Below are 14,442 nucleotides of genomic sequence, written 5' to 3' on the forward strand. Positions count from 1 at the left end.
CAACTCAGATTCAATTGGGGAACATTGAAAAATTTGTAAAAATCCTCAGCATCGAGAGTGGCACTCGAAATTATGAGTCTTAGTTCAGGGCGCTTCTGTAGGACCTTCTTTAAAAGTCCTAACAAGATATCTGTCTTGGTACTCCTTTCATGGACTTCATCAACTATTATGACAGAATAATCGGTCAATAGAGGGTCCACCAACATTTCTCTCAATAACATTCCATCAGTCATGTATTTAATCCTTGTAAATTCTGAATATTTTGCATCGAATTGAACACAATATCCGACCAACCCTCCAAGTTCACCATGTGCATTTTCACTTGTTAATATTCCACTCCTAGTTGAAATTCCAAAACTATTACTTGCAGCAGAGGAAGAAGAGGAATTAGGAAATGATTCCCTCTTCTCCTCAAACACTCTCTTAGCAGCACTAATTGCTGAAATCCTTCTCGGTTGTGTACAACAAATAGATTGTCCATTAGAGCACCATCCACTCTCATACAAATATTGAGGAATTTGTGTCGTTTTTCCACTGGCAGTCTCTGCACTCACAATCAACACATTGTAATTTTCCAACAAGTACAACATGGAATTCCTAAATTTATGAATAGGTAATTGTCTTCTCTGTTCATCCAATGATAACTTCCGATGAGGATTATAAACAAATTCCATAACCTCCTGATTTTCATTCCGATCAATAATTGAATCTCGAAACTCTTCATGTGTAGAATTTCGGATGGCTTCTGGCGCTTGTTGTCCAGGTTTCCAAAATCCACCACTTTTACTAGGCACCGACCGAGAGGATGATGCTTCCGCTGGTTTAAGCATTTTTTTTAATAAAATTTAAAATTTTAAATATTTAATGTATTTAATTGTTAACGGTAATAATAATTTATTGAACATGTAGAAAATCGATTACTTTTTCTTTTTCACATTTTCATTCTTTGAACTACAGCTGGAATTACCTCTCTTTTTGGTTGTTGAGGAATTTTTCTTTTCATTAATTGATGAGGATTCGCTTGGATAATTGACAGTTCTAAAGGTGAGTGAAATTCTTCGATCTCCCTCCAATAGGTTAGGTTCAATTCCATGTTTAAATGATTTTCTGGAAGATCCAGTCATCAGATATAAGGAACGAGCTGGTAATTTAACTTGATGTTTTATATCCTTTTTTGTAAAGGTAAATGTTGAATCACATTCAAGTGAAAGTCCAAAAATGATTTCCTTGTAAGTTTTACGGTGGTCAAAGTGTTGGTCCAGAGAATCATCTGGCTTGTATTCGTTCACAAATATTTCAGTAAACTTGTCATCTCCTAAATAAGATTCATATTGAGATAGATCAATTTTTGGAACATGTGTGGCAGTTCTTTCGAGAATTGTGGTACATAAATCTTTCAAAAATTGAGGAAGTGGTGTAATTTCATCAGGAATGATATTGTACTTCTTGTCATGTTTTGGTCCATAAATTTGAATTCTTCTCTTTTTCGATCTGTTAAGAAACCAGAGCTGTTTCTCCAAGTTTTCGACAAGACTTGAAGCTTCTTCTGGGGTGAGAATGTCCTTGATAAGATAGAGTCCTTTAACTGTTGTTTCCATTTTTTGTTTGTGTTTTTCAATTCAAAAGGCGACTAGAATTTAAGTATTTTTAGTAGAAAAGTTCATCATCACAAACAAAACACTTTGAAGTTCTAGCAAACATTAGAACTCATAGTTATTAATTTCAAAAGAAACTTAAATGGATGAAGTTTGTTATAAACTATTTATTCATAAACTTCTGCAAATTCAGTTGCACTTCTACCAAATATTTCAGGGCTATACATTTCCTCAGCTTTTACACCTGGAATAACAAATGAGCCAATAGATGTAGCTCTGGCAAGGTAGGTAAACTCATGAGTACCTTCCCATAATAATGAACTGAATGCTTCCACTCTTTCATCTCTAATATTATGATGCTCGTACCAGATTGGATTCCACCAACACCACCAACGTCTTGTTCCTCTATTATTATTGGATCCAGTTCCACTAACACTAGCAATAGCTGGGGTTCCTTTCAATTCTGGATTGATTGGTTCGAGACCAGCTGGTAAAAAGTCAACTAGAGCAACATGATATCTACGACTAGTATTTGTCATTCTCAACTTGATACGAACCAATTCTCCTGCCTTAAATCTCCAACTATTCTTTTCCTTATCAAATGTAACATGAGAAGGATTAGTGACGTGCTCATAACTTCTTTGAACTTCGAAACCGTAATCCAAAGCGTCAACAAGTAAATTCTTTGGAGCATAATCCATACCAATTCTATAGTATAATCTTCCTTCCCTTGNAATGTTTGTTCTCCACAATAATCTTCTCCAAGCCATGCGTTAACAACAAAATCTGGGGTAACTCCTTCAAAGACATTAAAGTAGGTATTGAGAGCAAGGAGAATGAAAACGTTTTCCTGAGTATTACCCCATCTTCCCTTCTTCTTGTGAGCCAACAATCCCTTAACAATTTTTGGAATGAGGTGTGATTTTGGAGAGATATTGATGAATGCTTCCAAACAAATACCGTCGGTTCTTCTATCACTGTGCAACATGATATGCTTGGTGGCCATTACATCTCCATAACTGGTGATAAAGTTTGCTGTTTGAGCAGTTTCATTAGCATTCTTATCCAAGTGTGTCATAATTTCTGAAACTGTGCTTGTTTCTTTCTTACCACTTGCAAGATAAATAGCAGTAGCTATCCATGCAAGATATTCCATATTTCCTTGGAGTTTCTTTTCCTTATAGAGAGTTTCAGCTAATGACTTGGCATCAGATTCACCCAACAAGGCCAAAACATAGTAAGCATAAGCTTTGATGGATCTCAAAGATTCTGGAGAATAATCAGTACAGTATCTTTCAATAGTTTTGAGGACTGGAATGAGTTTGGACATCATTGGTGCATTCAATGTGTAACCAGCAATTTTACAACGAGCCATGGCGTGACCAACATGGCAAGTAACGTAAGGAGACACCTCATAATAGCTAGAGTAGGACCAATAGCCAAAACCACCATTAGGGAATTGTCTTGAAGCCAATGTAGAGAAATATCCATTGATTTTAGTGTCAATAGCATCTTTGGTTGGTATCTCTGGAACTTGGAAGGCATACAAAATATCCTTGAGGGCAACAATTGACAATATTCTACTAGAAATTTGTTCACAACATTCAAATGGATAGTTATACAAATAGAGGAAAGTGTCAGTGAGTGATGACAAGGCAGTAGAAGAAGTTGTAATCTTGAGACCACCAAATTGTGGGAAAACATTTTGAGGAGCCTTTACAGGTTGGAAAACTGAAGAATCTCCATCCATTTCACCATAAGTTGCAAATGCCTCAGTAGTAGCTGGTGTGAAAACTCTAATCTCCTTTTCTACAGCATCGGCAAAATTAATGCCAGGTGTAGCAATGGAAACACCAACTTGGAATCTGGCAATACCAACACGATCTGTTGACATTGGGAATCTCAATTCGGCTCTTCCCATAGCAGGTACTTTGACCCTCAAACCCTTCTTTGAAGAATCCAAAAGAGCCAAGTTTGTGAAGTTAATAGCAGCATTGACAACAACATCAATTGGGACTTGACTTTGTAAAACACATGTAAATTCAGCTCTGTCACCAAAGTTAAGGAATCTTGGAAGGGATGGTCTGATTGCCAATGGAAGTTGAGCCACCATAGATGATTCATGAATTCCAAAACATGAATCTCCTTTGATTGCAACAGCTGTAATTCTATACTTGGTCAAATTGTCAGGAAGTTTGAATGAAACAGTTGCTTTACCATGGACATCAGTTACGCTCTTTGGACTGAAAACTGCAAGAGGATTAAAGTTAGATCTGACAGAAATTGCTGAATCTTCTGGTTGGTCTTCCTCGCCCTGGGAAGATGCATCTTTACATTTACCACCTCTAGCACAGCATTTACGACAGCACTTACAACATTCCCTGTCACAACAGCCAGAACAAGAAGCACTAGCACAACAAAGCAGTTCTGGTTGATCTCCTTCGAATACAACTGAATCATAACTCTTTACAAAAAGGTAGCTTCTCAATGAGTATGGATTAAGAACTGGATAATTTCTACGAGTAAATGTATTAAGAGGATTAGAAATAGAATATCCTGTCAAGGAGAGAACAGCTTCATCAACTGCCACAATGCAGACTTCAGAATTTTGAATTGGTTCACCAGTGATTGGATCCTTAACAAGTACATCAATGAAACTTTCTGCTCCTGGAGTTAAATATTCCTTCTCAGGTTTGGTCTCAACAGTTAAGGTTCTAGTGATGTTGGAAACAGAAATTTCACATTGACCAGAAGCATATGCAGGCTGTTTTGGCAAATTAGTAAGAACGGTACCCACTGCATCAACTCTTGATTGACTTCCTGCAACTTCAACACTAACATAAATATTAGGAATGCAATTTTTGGTAATGTCAATCTCAATTTCAGTACAACCGTCTTCTGGATCAATAGTTATTGGAATATGTTTGATCACATCGTCAAGTGATACAAGTGCAACACCTTCACATTTTCCATCAAGGTTAGATTGAATAAGAAGTTTAGCCTTATCACCAACTTGATATTCAGTCTTGTCTTTAATGATGAGAAGGGTGTCCTTAGAAATTCTCTTGCCAACCTTTTCATCTCTTGTGGAACCACCTGTAATATACAAGTTAGTTCTTGATGAATTTGTAAGCCCAGTTTCAGGATCAACAATTTCGACTTTGAATGAATAACTGCCACCTTTTTCAAATTTAACAGGTACTTCAACTGGTCCGTCTTTAGATGAGGTCAAAATTTGTTCAAAAACTTGCACGGTTTCATCTACAAACCTGAATCCCTTCTTTACACTAACAGATGTGGTAGCTGTCAATTTCATTTGAATACCAGAGACTAAATTACCATCGACATCAGATGTAACAAGGGATGCAGTTACAGGAATATTAGGTTTAACAAATTGTTTGCTAAATTTGATACCACAATAATACTTGCAAGGATGGACAAGGAATGAAGTACTCGAAGAGATTGTTTGTCTGTTAATATCTTGAACAGTAGATTCTATTGAGATAGTTACTGGTACCTTGTTAGGTCTTGCAGACTCTGTAAAAGAAATAGCAATTTGATGTTCTCCGTTACCGTCTGTGGTACCTTCAAATGTGGTACTTCCTAAAACAGAGCCAGTACTACTACCGAATCTTCTCATTCTATAAAATCCCATGTATGGATCATTACCTTCTCCAAAAGTATAGGCGTGTTGGTTAGGAGGAGTATATGATGCAGACGTTTGCTTGATGGTATAATTGCATTTTCCACCACAAATACCTCCACCAGAGTAGTATTCAGCCTTGGTAGTGCATACAGCAGAATTTCCATTCACAATATAATTACCAGCAGGAACGGAAGATGATGATTTGAATTCTGGAGTTCTGAATTCTTGTACCTTGAAGGAATGTGAGGTTGAGAAAGCAGTGAATGTAATGATATGATCTCCCAAGTTAGCATTATCAGGAACCTTAAAAGTAAAATCAAAGGTTCCAAGTTTTGAAATTTCAATATCTCCCTCACAATATTTTTGACCTCTGGCATCATGGACTGTATAGTGTGTTGTTTGTTCAGAAGGAAGAACGACAATAGGTCCAGAGTCTTGCAATTTGAACTTTCTGACGATACCCTTGATGGAAACAGTTTCATTAGGCTTGTACAATCCTCTATCGTTGTAAATATGAGCAACGGTATCTGTACTAAATTTTGAAGTGTATAGTCCAACATCTGGAATGAAACAAGAATCATTACCATGCTTGGCAATCAATTTGGAAGTACCTGCATGAACCTTATATTTTCCAATACCAGTCTCAGCGTCAGGAGTAACATGTGCATTTACCTTGATGAATTCCACATCTTTCTTAATAATACTACCATCGCTCAATGAGTTAATCCAGAAATATAAATGAGATGAATGAGAATCATATGAACAATCAAGGGCGATCTTTGTAGATTGTATCCATGCACAGTATGTTGGACGATAGTCCCAATTTCCTTTCCAACTAGTTTTAGTTGGCTCAACAAAAACCATCAAGTGACCCAGATTTTCATTAGGGAATTGAAGATATTGTGAGAGGTCTACCTGTGTTTCACATGGTTCATCTTTCTCTCCACTGATTGTCAAGGTAGTGTCTAAAACCATTTTTCCTGGGAATTTGTAACTATTGTTATAGGCACTATAGTTAAGAGTTTCACCAGAATAGATTTGAGGTTCTACTTGACAAACTTTAAATTGTACAGAGTCCATATTTACAGTAACAAAAGAATAGGTTGGTTTGGTGTTCAAGGTTGGATCGAGTACCATTACACCAGTACCAAAAGCTTGTAAACTTTGACGAGCACTTCCAACTTGAAATTCAACAACTGTATCAGGAAGAGTTTGTCCCCAAACATCTACAATACCCTTAAGGAAAAACTTATAGGTTGTTCTACCCTTTGATTTGCCTCTGATTGTCAAATAAGTTCCACTTGGATTCAATTCCATGTTTTCCAATAATGGTGAAACAGTAACCATAGACTCTAAAAGCTTATCAACATCAATAGAATTGGAGAAGATAATAGTGAAAGGCTCCATTGGAGTTGAACCACCAGATGAACGATCTTTTCTAAATTCAGGATAAGTGTATACATGAATTACTGAATCTTTCAATGATGGAAGAGGGCCTTCTGTACCAACAACTCCCTTATTAATTGTAATATCAAAAGAAGCTCCAATAGAAACTGGATTATTTTGGAAATCAAAAGTAAACCACAAATGTCTAGATTCAGGAGCTGAAGAAAGTTTGGAAAGATAAGAGTTATACATGGATGAATGTTTCTTTTTCAAATTATAATCTTCCATCATTTTCTTAACTTGATCTTGAAGGAGTGAATTTGAGGATTTTCCATCGAAAATCAAACTAGCCTTACGACCTGGAGTGGAAATAAATGGTAATACAGCACTTGGGTCAATCTCTTGATCAAACTCGGCATAAAATACAGGGAATTCATTAACTGGCATTGAGTGGCTATTTGGCAAATACTCTTTAACATAAAGTCTTGGTGTTTCGAATGTAAAAGAAAAATCTGATTTCAATGTGCCCCCATTTTGTGAGCTAGTTCCTTTCTTGACAGTAACTGTATACTTTGTAGACATGTCAAATCTATAGTTGGCTTCATAGACTAATGTTTTGGAACCCAACCACTTGAATTTACCTCCCTTTTTTGGGAGTGGTGAAACAATAACAGGAACTGTCTCACTTTCAACACTATCAATGCTGGATACAGCAACCATTGGTTGAGAGAAGGTAATTGTAATGGATGGAACAGATCTATCTAATTCTCCTTCTGGTGAATATCTCAAAATGGTCAAATCAGAACCTGAAAGCTGGGCTTCTTCTTCCTTCAATTCTTGTGGTTTCTCCAATTTAACTTGAGGTGGAAATTCAACTTGAATAGAGTCAGCTGTCACTGGTGCCTTTAAAGATTTTTCTCTACATTTACAAATATCATTTCAATCACAAAATCCATCAATTGTAAAACTACTTACCTCATGAAGAAATCTTTTTGATCAGTGTCATCACTCTTAATTGCTGGTAATCTATTCAATAATCTGTTAGTTTCCTCCTCTGATAACTCCTCAATGGAGCATAATTTTGCTCCCGATTCTTCTTCTGATGATGATGCTGATAAATTTTCCAACAAAAGGGCTGCTCTACTATCCTCCAAAGTTGGTTCTCTCACCTGCAAATTGATTTGATCATAGGTATTAACTGATGGTACCAAGCCAGTTGGCAATGTAACTGGGCGTCTTGATAGAAGTCTCATGTTATTTGATGATGATCAGATTAAAGTTTTTTTAAAATAAATTGCTGGTGTTGTTTTTTCTATTTTTTTTTGATGATAACTTTTCGATTTTTGTGGCCATTTAAATGTTGTAACTGGCAGCTCATGAACTTTATTCCTTGGAACTCCTTTTGTGTTATCTTGTGTAATATTGAGTTTTTGTAATTAAATATTTTATACAGTGTAACCATTAAGAAAGGTTACCAAGGAAGAGACTACTAGGGCAAAAGGGAAGGGCAAAGGATGCAGACCTTTAAGATTTGGACAGGAAAGTGTTCACCAGTTGACCATTTAATTGTGAACTGGAGAGGTTTGGTTCGAATAATTGTCTTGTTGAGGGATGGAGCATCTTGAAGGTTTCTTCACTAATATGCAATTGATTCATTCTACCATTTGCCTCAATAGAATTACACAGAGAAACTCCCTCACCAAACAAATCAAAACTTTGCTTGAACTTTCCAACAACTGCTGCTGTAATATTGGTAGAGGTGTGAATTCCAATTCGGACACCAATCTTGTTAGGATAGTTCCCTCCACCCAGAAATGCTCTCTTTTCATTGAATTTCTCAATGGATTTAATCATTTCAAAGCCACACTTAACACATTGCTCTGCATGTTTCGGTTCGTCATAGGATGAGCTATGATAAAGACCACCAGCTAGGAAATAGCAATCTCCAATGGTTTTAATCTTTTCCAGCTTGTTGGAGGAGCATAAATCATCAAAGTTTTCGAATATATCATGGAGCATCTTGATAACACTTGTTGGATTCATGTCACTAGTCAATTTGGTAAATCCAACAATGTCACAATAGAGCAATGTACAACATACAATAGAGTCAATAACTTTCAGACCCATTGAAAGTCTTTGTGCAATGTTTTTAGGGAAAATTCGATCCGTTATTCTGGTCAATTGTTCCTCTTTCGTTGCAACCATTCCAGTATCTCTAATGAATCCAATAAAGTGAGATTTTTGACTTTTTGGATCAATTACTTCTGAAATTCTGGTTTCTATTGAGAGAATTCGTCCACATTTCCCTTCTGCTTTGAGGAACCTTACACTGTCAATTACTTTTTTCTGACCAGTTCTCATGTATCTCTCTAAATAGTAATCGTGCTTTCTTCTATCTGAAGAGTTGCAAAGCATTTTAATGTTTTTACCGAGAACTTCATATTTCTGATAGCCAAAAACATTCACAGCCGAATGATTAAAAACCTGAATGATTCCTTCCTGGGTAATAGCAATGATTGGAATGACTGAAAGTTCAGTAATTGAATCACAAATAGTCTTGTTTTTCATAAGTTTCTCATCTTCTTCACTTGTTTTACATTGTTGAATGTAGAGACAGTAATGAATCGTGCCAGTTTTTTTAACGGTGACAACTTTACCGTGACAAGGGAATGATTTCTTGAGTACGTTTGAATAGCATGTGAGTTTTAAATCTCTTACCAAAAGCTTTCGTCTTCTTCTCGATCGTTCCTCTTTCCTTGCAATTGAATATGGCAATCCATGAGAGGCACAATGAGTTTCTGTTATATCCCAAGAATTCAATGAACCAGTAAATCTTTCAATTTCCATCTGAATGTCCATAATTGACTGCTCATCCACATACTTTGAAAGATTTTCGCCTAGAGCCACAAATGAATGAATTCCAAATAATTTCTCAGATTCTGGATTTAAATACTCGATTTCAAACTTCTCATTGAATATAATGATAGGAAATCCACACAACATCATTTGATCTATGGCAGAATTCAACTCCTCAGATTCTTCCTGCATGAGTGGTGCGTCATTTTCAGTATATCCATTCATTACACTTCCATACACTTGCAAATCACTCACCAAATCGAATGCATCATGTGTATAATCAATTGCTTGTTCAGACTCTGCTTCTGTCTCACCTTCACAATATTCTGATTCGATTGTTTGTCCAAAATTAGCAAGACCGTTCAGTAAATTATTAGAGCTTTGCAATCCTTTGAGAAGCCTGGACGAAAGTCCCTTCTTGAATCCTGCAGCCCTTTTCAGTGTTTGCATTCCTTGCTCTCTACTCTGAACAGAGAGAAAACTTGCTCCACTTCTAGCAGAAGATTGGGCACTTTCACAACCCATATCTGTAGAGTTTAAATCAAGAAAGAGTGAGTTTTTCAATTCACCTGGTTTAAGGCAAATGGAGGCACTTGCAACAGCCATAGTTGAGTATTGTCTTCCGAGTTGAGTAGGTGGTTTTAGGACTTTTCTTTTAGGAAAAAGAAGTGGTTCCTCTACTCCATACGTACTTGTAGCATCTCCATTATATTCTGAAGTTTCGCATGAAGATACAGAAATTGCAGAATCATCGTCATCATCATTAAGAGAAATTGAAAAGCCAGAAGGTTTCGTAATAATGGTTGGACGACTGTAGGAGAAAGTCTGATACTCCAAGTCACCAGAAATTGATTCTTGCTCCTCAACAAGCATTCGTTTCTTCATGATCAATTATTGATGTTTTGAGGTTTTTTTAATAATACCGAATGACATTATCTGAAGTTTTTAAAAGTGGTGGCATGCAGATCTTCCTCAGATAGATATTTTTGCAGAAAGAGATAAGCAGGAAATTTTAATTACCCTTTTATATTAAAGTGAGGTTTCTTTTTGACTTTTTGTATTCTTAATCATGCCAGATCGTGAGATGAAAATTTTAAGGATTTGGCAATTATTGAAAAAAGACTTGATGTTATTTGACAAGATTTCAAAGTTGGCTCAATGGTTCAGCTAATTATCAAAGATTGTTGTTTGATTTCTTGTGTTGTTTCAAAATAAAGCACTTTAAAACACAAAAAAGTTGTTTTGCCAAATTGCTTAAAATCATGTGCGAAGCCAATCTCCAGACGTGGCATAGAATAAACCTTACTACTTGTTTGAATATTGGACTTGTCTTGGTAGAATCATATTAAAACGAAAGAAGTATTTGATTATGATTAAATTTATTGCATTTTGGATGAAAGTAAAATGAATTGTTGGATAGTTTGGCTAACATCACCACCATTTTGTTCAAGAATATCAACAAGGGCTCTTTCATTAGTCATGCCCATATTGCTCAAAACGTCAAGTTGGAATTGATATTTTTCTTTAAGGGCATTGAATCTTTCATCTTCAAAGTCTTCTTCATCACTATCCTCATCATCACTATCGAATTCCCTAATATCATCAATCTTGAGATCTCTAACTTGTTGAATAGTTTGATCGACAGATTGTTGTTGTTGTTGTGGAGCTTCAGCAACTGGCAATGGATGAACAACTAAATCTAACCAGAAAGTATGTCCAAATTGAATATCACCAGAACACAATTTGAAATATCCCTTAAGTGGGCCAAGTTTTCTTGGAATAAAAGTAACAGATACGTCCACTGATTGATTTGGACTAGCAACTGGAACATTAGAAGAAACAATTTGGAAAGGAAGAGCCTTGGAATCTCTACAATGTAATTGAACATTGGATGGCCAATTGGTTGAGCCAGGGTTGACAATCTTCCAAGTTTTGGTAATTTCTTGATTAATATAAACTGATGATCCATCAGGCAAGTTGACATCAGAGGAAAATCTGGCAACAAAAGGAGTAGGTTGTTGAGAGGTATTAAGAGCTACAAAACCCATAGAGTCTTCCATTACTGTAGCTGTGGTTGGATGAGTAGGTTGTTGTTGGGTTGTAACAGAAGAAGGTTGAATTAGAACAGGTTGAGGAGAACTTGATTTTGGTTGAATTGGTTGAGTTGGTTGGATTGGTGATTCAGGTTGTTTCTGTGGTGAGGATGGTTTTTGTGGAGTTATTGGTTGTGGTTGAATGGTTGCTGTTGGAGGTGTGGTAATTGGGATTTCCTTCTTTACTGGTTGTGTTGGTTGTTCCTTCTTCTTTGGAATAACCTTCTCCTTCAAAGTAACTTGCATACATGGTGTAGAGAAGGACTTTTTAGCATAGTTCCATTCATCTTCACTTGTTGTAACGATCAAATCATCTTCATTGTCTTTGTATTGAACAAGGTGAGTGGTAATATCGATATTTAATTGGAATGCTTTGGAAACTTGTTGATAAAATTCAATCAATGTACAAGATGATGGCACGGAAAATCTTCTAATTGTATCATTGAGTTTGACTTTAACGGACAGTTGTTGAAAGACTCCATAGTTATTGTACATGATTTGTTGTGGATGAAACATTTTCAATGATGATCGGTTGTTTTTCTTCGTTTGCTGCTTTTCACGTTTGTTTGCAATATTTGTCTCTTATCGGTTCAATCAAATAATAATTAAAATTGCTTTGGATCAAAATGAAGAAACGTGATGGCAGTTTTTTTCTTGTTGTGTTCTATTTTAATCCTCATACGTGATGCTGAGAAGAATTCCTTTCGAGGTTCATTGTGTTATTGGATTTAAATTAGAAGGTTACACATTTCCCTTCTCAACGTAAATCAATTCCTTCATATTTTGAAGATAAAACATTCAAATTCTCCAATCAAATTGATTTACAAGATGGATCATCAACATTAAATATTGTTTTACCTCTAGAAAATGCTGGAAATGAAAAAAATTAAAAAATATTTCATCACCAGCTATCGCATCATTCGTTTTCAAACTCTCTAATTTATTTAAAATTAATATTAAATAATTAATTGATTATTAGATAATGCCTCCTCGTAAGAAAGTAGAACAACAAACAAGTTCTTTTGCTTGTCTTGAAAATATTTCGGAACATGAAATTCAACAAATTGCTGTTAAAAAGAGGAGAGGACGGCCAAAAACAAAGCCTTCTATTTATGCCGATTTTCCAATTGCTGATTGTATGGGAAGAAATTGGATTTTGAGTAATGAAAGTGAATTGAGAAGCAAAGTAGATTCATTCCGATTAGTGTGTTATAATATGCTTTGTCAAGACTATGCAAAGAAACCATACTTTCCACACTTGTCGGATACCACTGAAATTTTGAGTTGGATTAATAGAAAGCATAGATTATTGGATGAATTTTTAAGCTATCATGCTGATATTATTTGTTTACAAGAAGTTGATAGATATGGTGATCATTGGAGGGAAAGATTATTAAAGAATGGATATGAATCAACTTATACTCAAAGAACAGGTGGTAAACCTGATGGTTGTGCCACATTTTGGAAGAGTGAAAAGTTTGAAAGTATTAGAAATATACCAATTTTATTCAATGATGTAGCAAGACAAATTACGAAAAATAGTGAATTGGAAACTCATGAAAAGTGTGATTTGAATGGAAATGTAGTGACCAGTTCTAATTCAATTTCCAAGTTTCTGACTAATAATGTGGCTAATCTAACACTCCTCAAACATAGATCAAGTGAAAAGTTGGTTTGCGTTGTGAATTTACACTTGTTTTGGGATCCTTCATTCCCTGAAGTTAAATTATGCCAAATATTTTACACTATGAAACAGACAAAGGATTATCTCACTTCCCTATCACTTGAGGATATTCAAATATTCTTTTGTGGTGATTACAACTCAATGCCAGATAGTGAAGTTTATGAATTTTTAACAAAAGGTCAGACCTTTATTCCAGGACACTTGATTCCATTTTATGCAGACTCTGACTTTAAAGATAGTATTTCTCTAGTTGAGTGTGAGAATGATGATGGTGAAAAAACTTTCAAACACCAAATTACCAATCCATTTGGGACTGCAACGAGTTTATACAAAGCTGTATGTGGAGATGAACCAACATTCACCAATTATACCAAAAATTTTAAGGGATGTTTGGATTATGTGATGGCTTGTAATTATCCTACCAGTGGTGAAGAAAAGGGTATTCTTGTCAGTCGAGCATTACAAATACTCACAGAAGAGCAAGCATCTGAGTTTGAAGCTCTTCCTTCGATCAAGAATGCCTCAGATCACATTTCCCATGCATTCGATTTTGACATTATGAAACTATAAATCAACTCATACCAAGACCCTCTCTTCACTAATTTGTACAGAATTCATTGAATGAACATCTGTTGCTGTATCAATATTGAGATAAATATTGGTATTAGTGTCAGAGGCACGAATGGTTCCATTATTTTCAACTCTTGAAATTTCAAATTGTGGAGGTGGTTCATTCATTGAAATTAAATGAAGTTTTTGAGTCTTTCCACCTTCAATTTCACAAGTTCCTAGAAATCGTATCGTACAAACTTCGTCCAATATTGAAGCTGTTGTTCCATCACAAATTATTCCACTCTCTAAATGATCGATAGCATAATAACAATGAGCAATAGATGAATTGATTAATTCCCCATACAATCCAAAATGTCTTCTAAAATCCGATCCAACACTAGCTCTGTAACCATAACCACTTGCAAATCCAACACCATCGACCTCTAAATTCTCCCTATGAATTAGTTCTTTCAAACAGTGAATTACTAATGAAGGATTGGACTCTGCCATATGTCGTTCAAAGCTCAATATAAATTTTAGACTCTTTCTATCAAAGAACATATCAAGAACACAACAGTTATATTGCTCTGAAACAACTTGAATAGAATTGACAATATTATTCTTTGTTGC

General features: G+C 35.6%; 5 protein-coding genes across 5 annotated transcripts; 1 reads left to right on the plus strand and 4 right to left on the minus strand.

Moving 5' to 3' along the window:
- Nucleotides 1-917: 917 nt before the first annotated feature.
- NAEGRDRAFT_66602 (uncharacterized protein) lies at nucleotides 918-1,598 on the minus strand (the record flags this gene model as incomplete). The annotated part of the gene is made up of 1 exon (XM_002678127.1): nucleotides 918-1,598. One exon carries the CDS (start codon nucleotides 1,596-1,598, stop codon nucleotides 918-920), a length of 681 nt encoding a protein of 226 aa, XP_002678173.1.
- A 140-nt stretch (nucleotides 1,599-1,738) lies between these two features.
- On the minus strand, nucleotides 1,739-7,880 carry NAEGRDRAFT_79443 (uncharacterized protein; the record flags this gene model as incomplete). The annotated part of the gene is made up of 3 exons (XM_002678128.1): nucleotides 1,739-2,278; nucleotides 2,299-7,546; nucleotides 7,603-7,880. 3 exons carry the CDS (start codon nucleotides 7,878-7,880, stop codon nucleotides 1,763-1,765), a joined length of 6,042 nt encoding a protein of 2,013 aa, XP_002678174.1. The 3' UTR covers nucleotides 1,739-1,762.
- A 271-nt stretch (nucleotides 7,881-8,151) lies between these two features.
- Nucleotides 8,152-10,368, minus strand: NAEGRDRAFT_48447 (uncharacterized protein; the record flags this gene model as incomplete). The annotated part of the gene is made up of 1 exon (XM_002678129.1): nucleotides 8,152-10,368. The coding sequence occupies one exon, from the start codon at nucleotides 10,366-10,368 to the stop codon at nucleotides 8,152-8,154; it is 2,217 nt and encodes a 738-aa protein (XP_002678175.1).
- A 480-nt stretch (nucleotides 10,369-10,848) lies between these two features.
- NAEGRDRAFT_79444 (PB1 domain-containing protein) lies at nucleotides 10,849-12,210 on the minus strand. Its single transcript, XM_002678130.1, has one exon. The coding sequence runs from the start codon at nucleotides 12,090-12,092 to the stop codon at nucleotides 10,863-10,865; it is 1,230 nt and encodes a 409-aa protein (XP_002678176.1). The 5' UTR covers nucleotides 12,093-12,210; the 3' UTR covers nucleotides 10,849-10,862.
- Nucleotides 12,211-12,792: 582 nt separating this feature from the next.
- On the plus strand, nucleotides 12,793-13,830 carry NAEGRDRAFT_32975 (uncharacterized protein; the record flags this gene model as incomplete). Its single annotated transcript, XM_002678027.1, has 3 exons — nucleotides 12,793-13,060; nucleotides 13,097-13,438; nucleotides 13,496-13,830. The coding sequence occupies 3 exons, from the start codon at nucleotides 12,793-12,795 to the stop codon at nucleotides 13,828-13,830; spliced, it is 945 nt and encodes a 314-aa protein (XP_002678073.1).
- Between the last annotated feature and the right edge of the window lie 612 nt (nucleotides 13,831-14,442).

Source organism: Naegleria gruberi (genome assembly GCF_000004985.1).
Source record: "Naegleria gruberi genomic scaffold NAEGRscaffold_19, whole genome shotgun sequence".
Lineage (NCBI taxonomy): Eukaryota > Heterolobosea > Eutetramitea > Acrasida > Naegleriidae > Naegleria > Naegleria gruberi.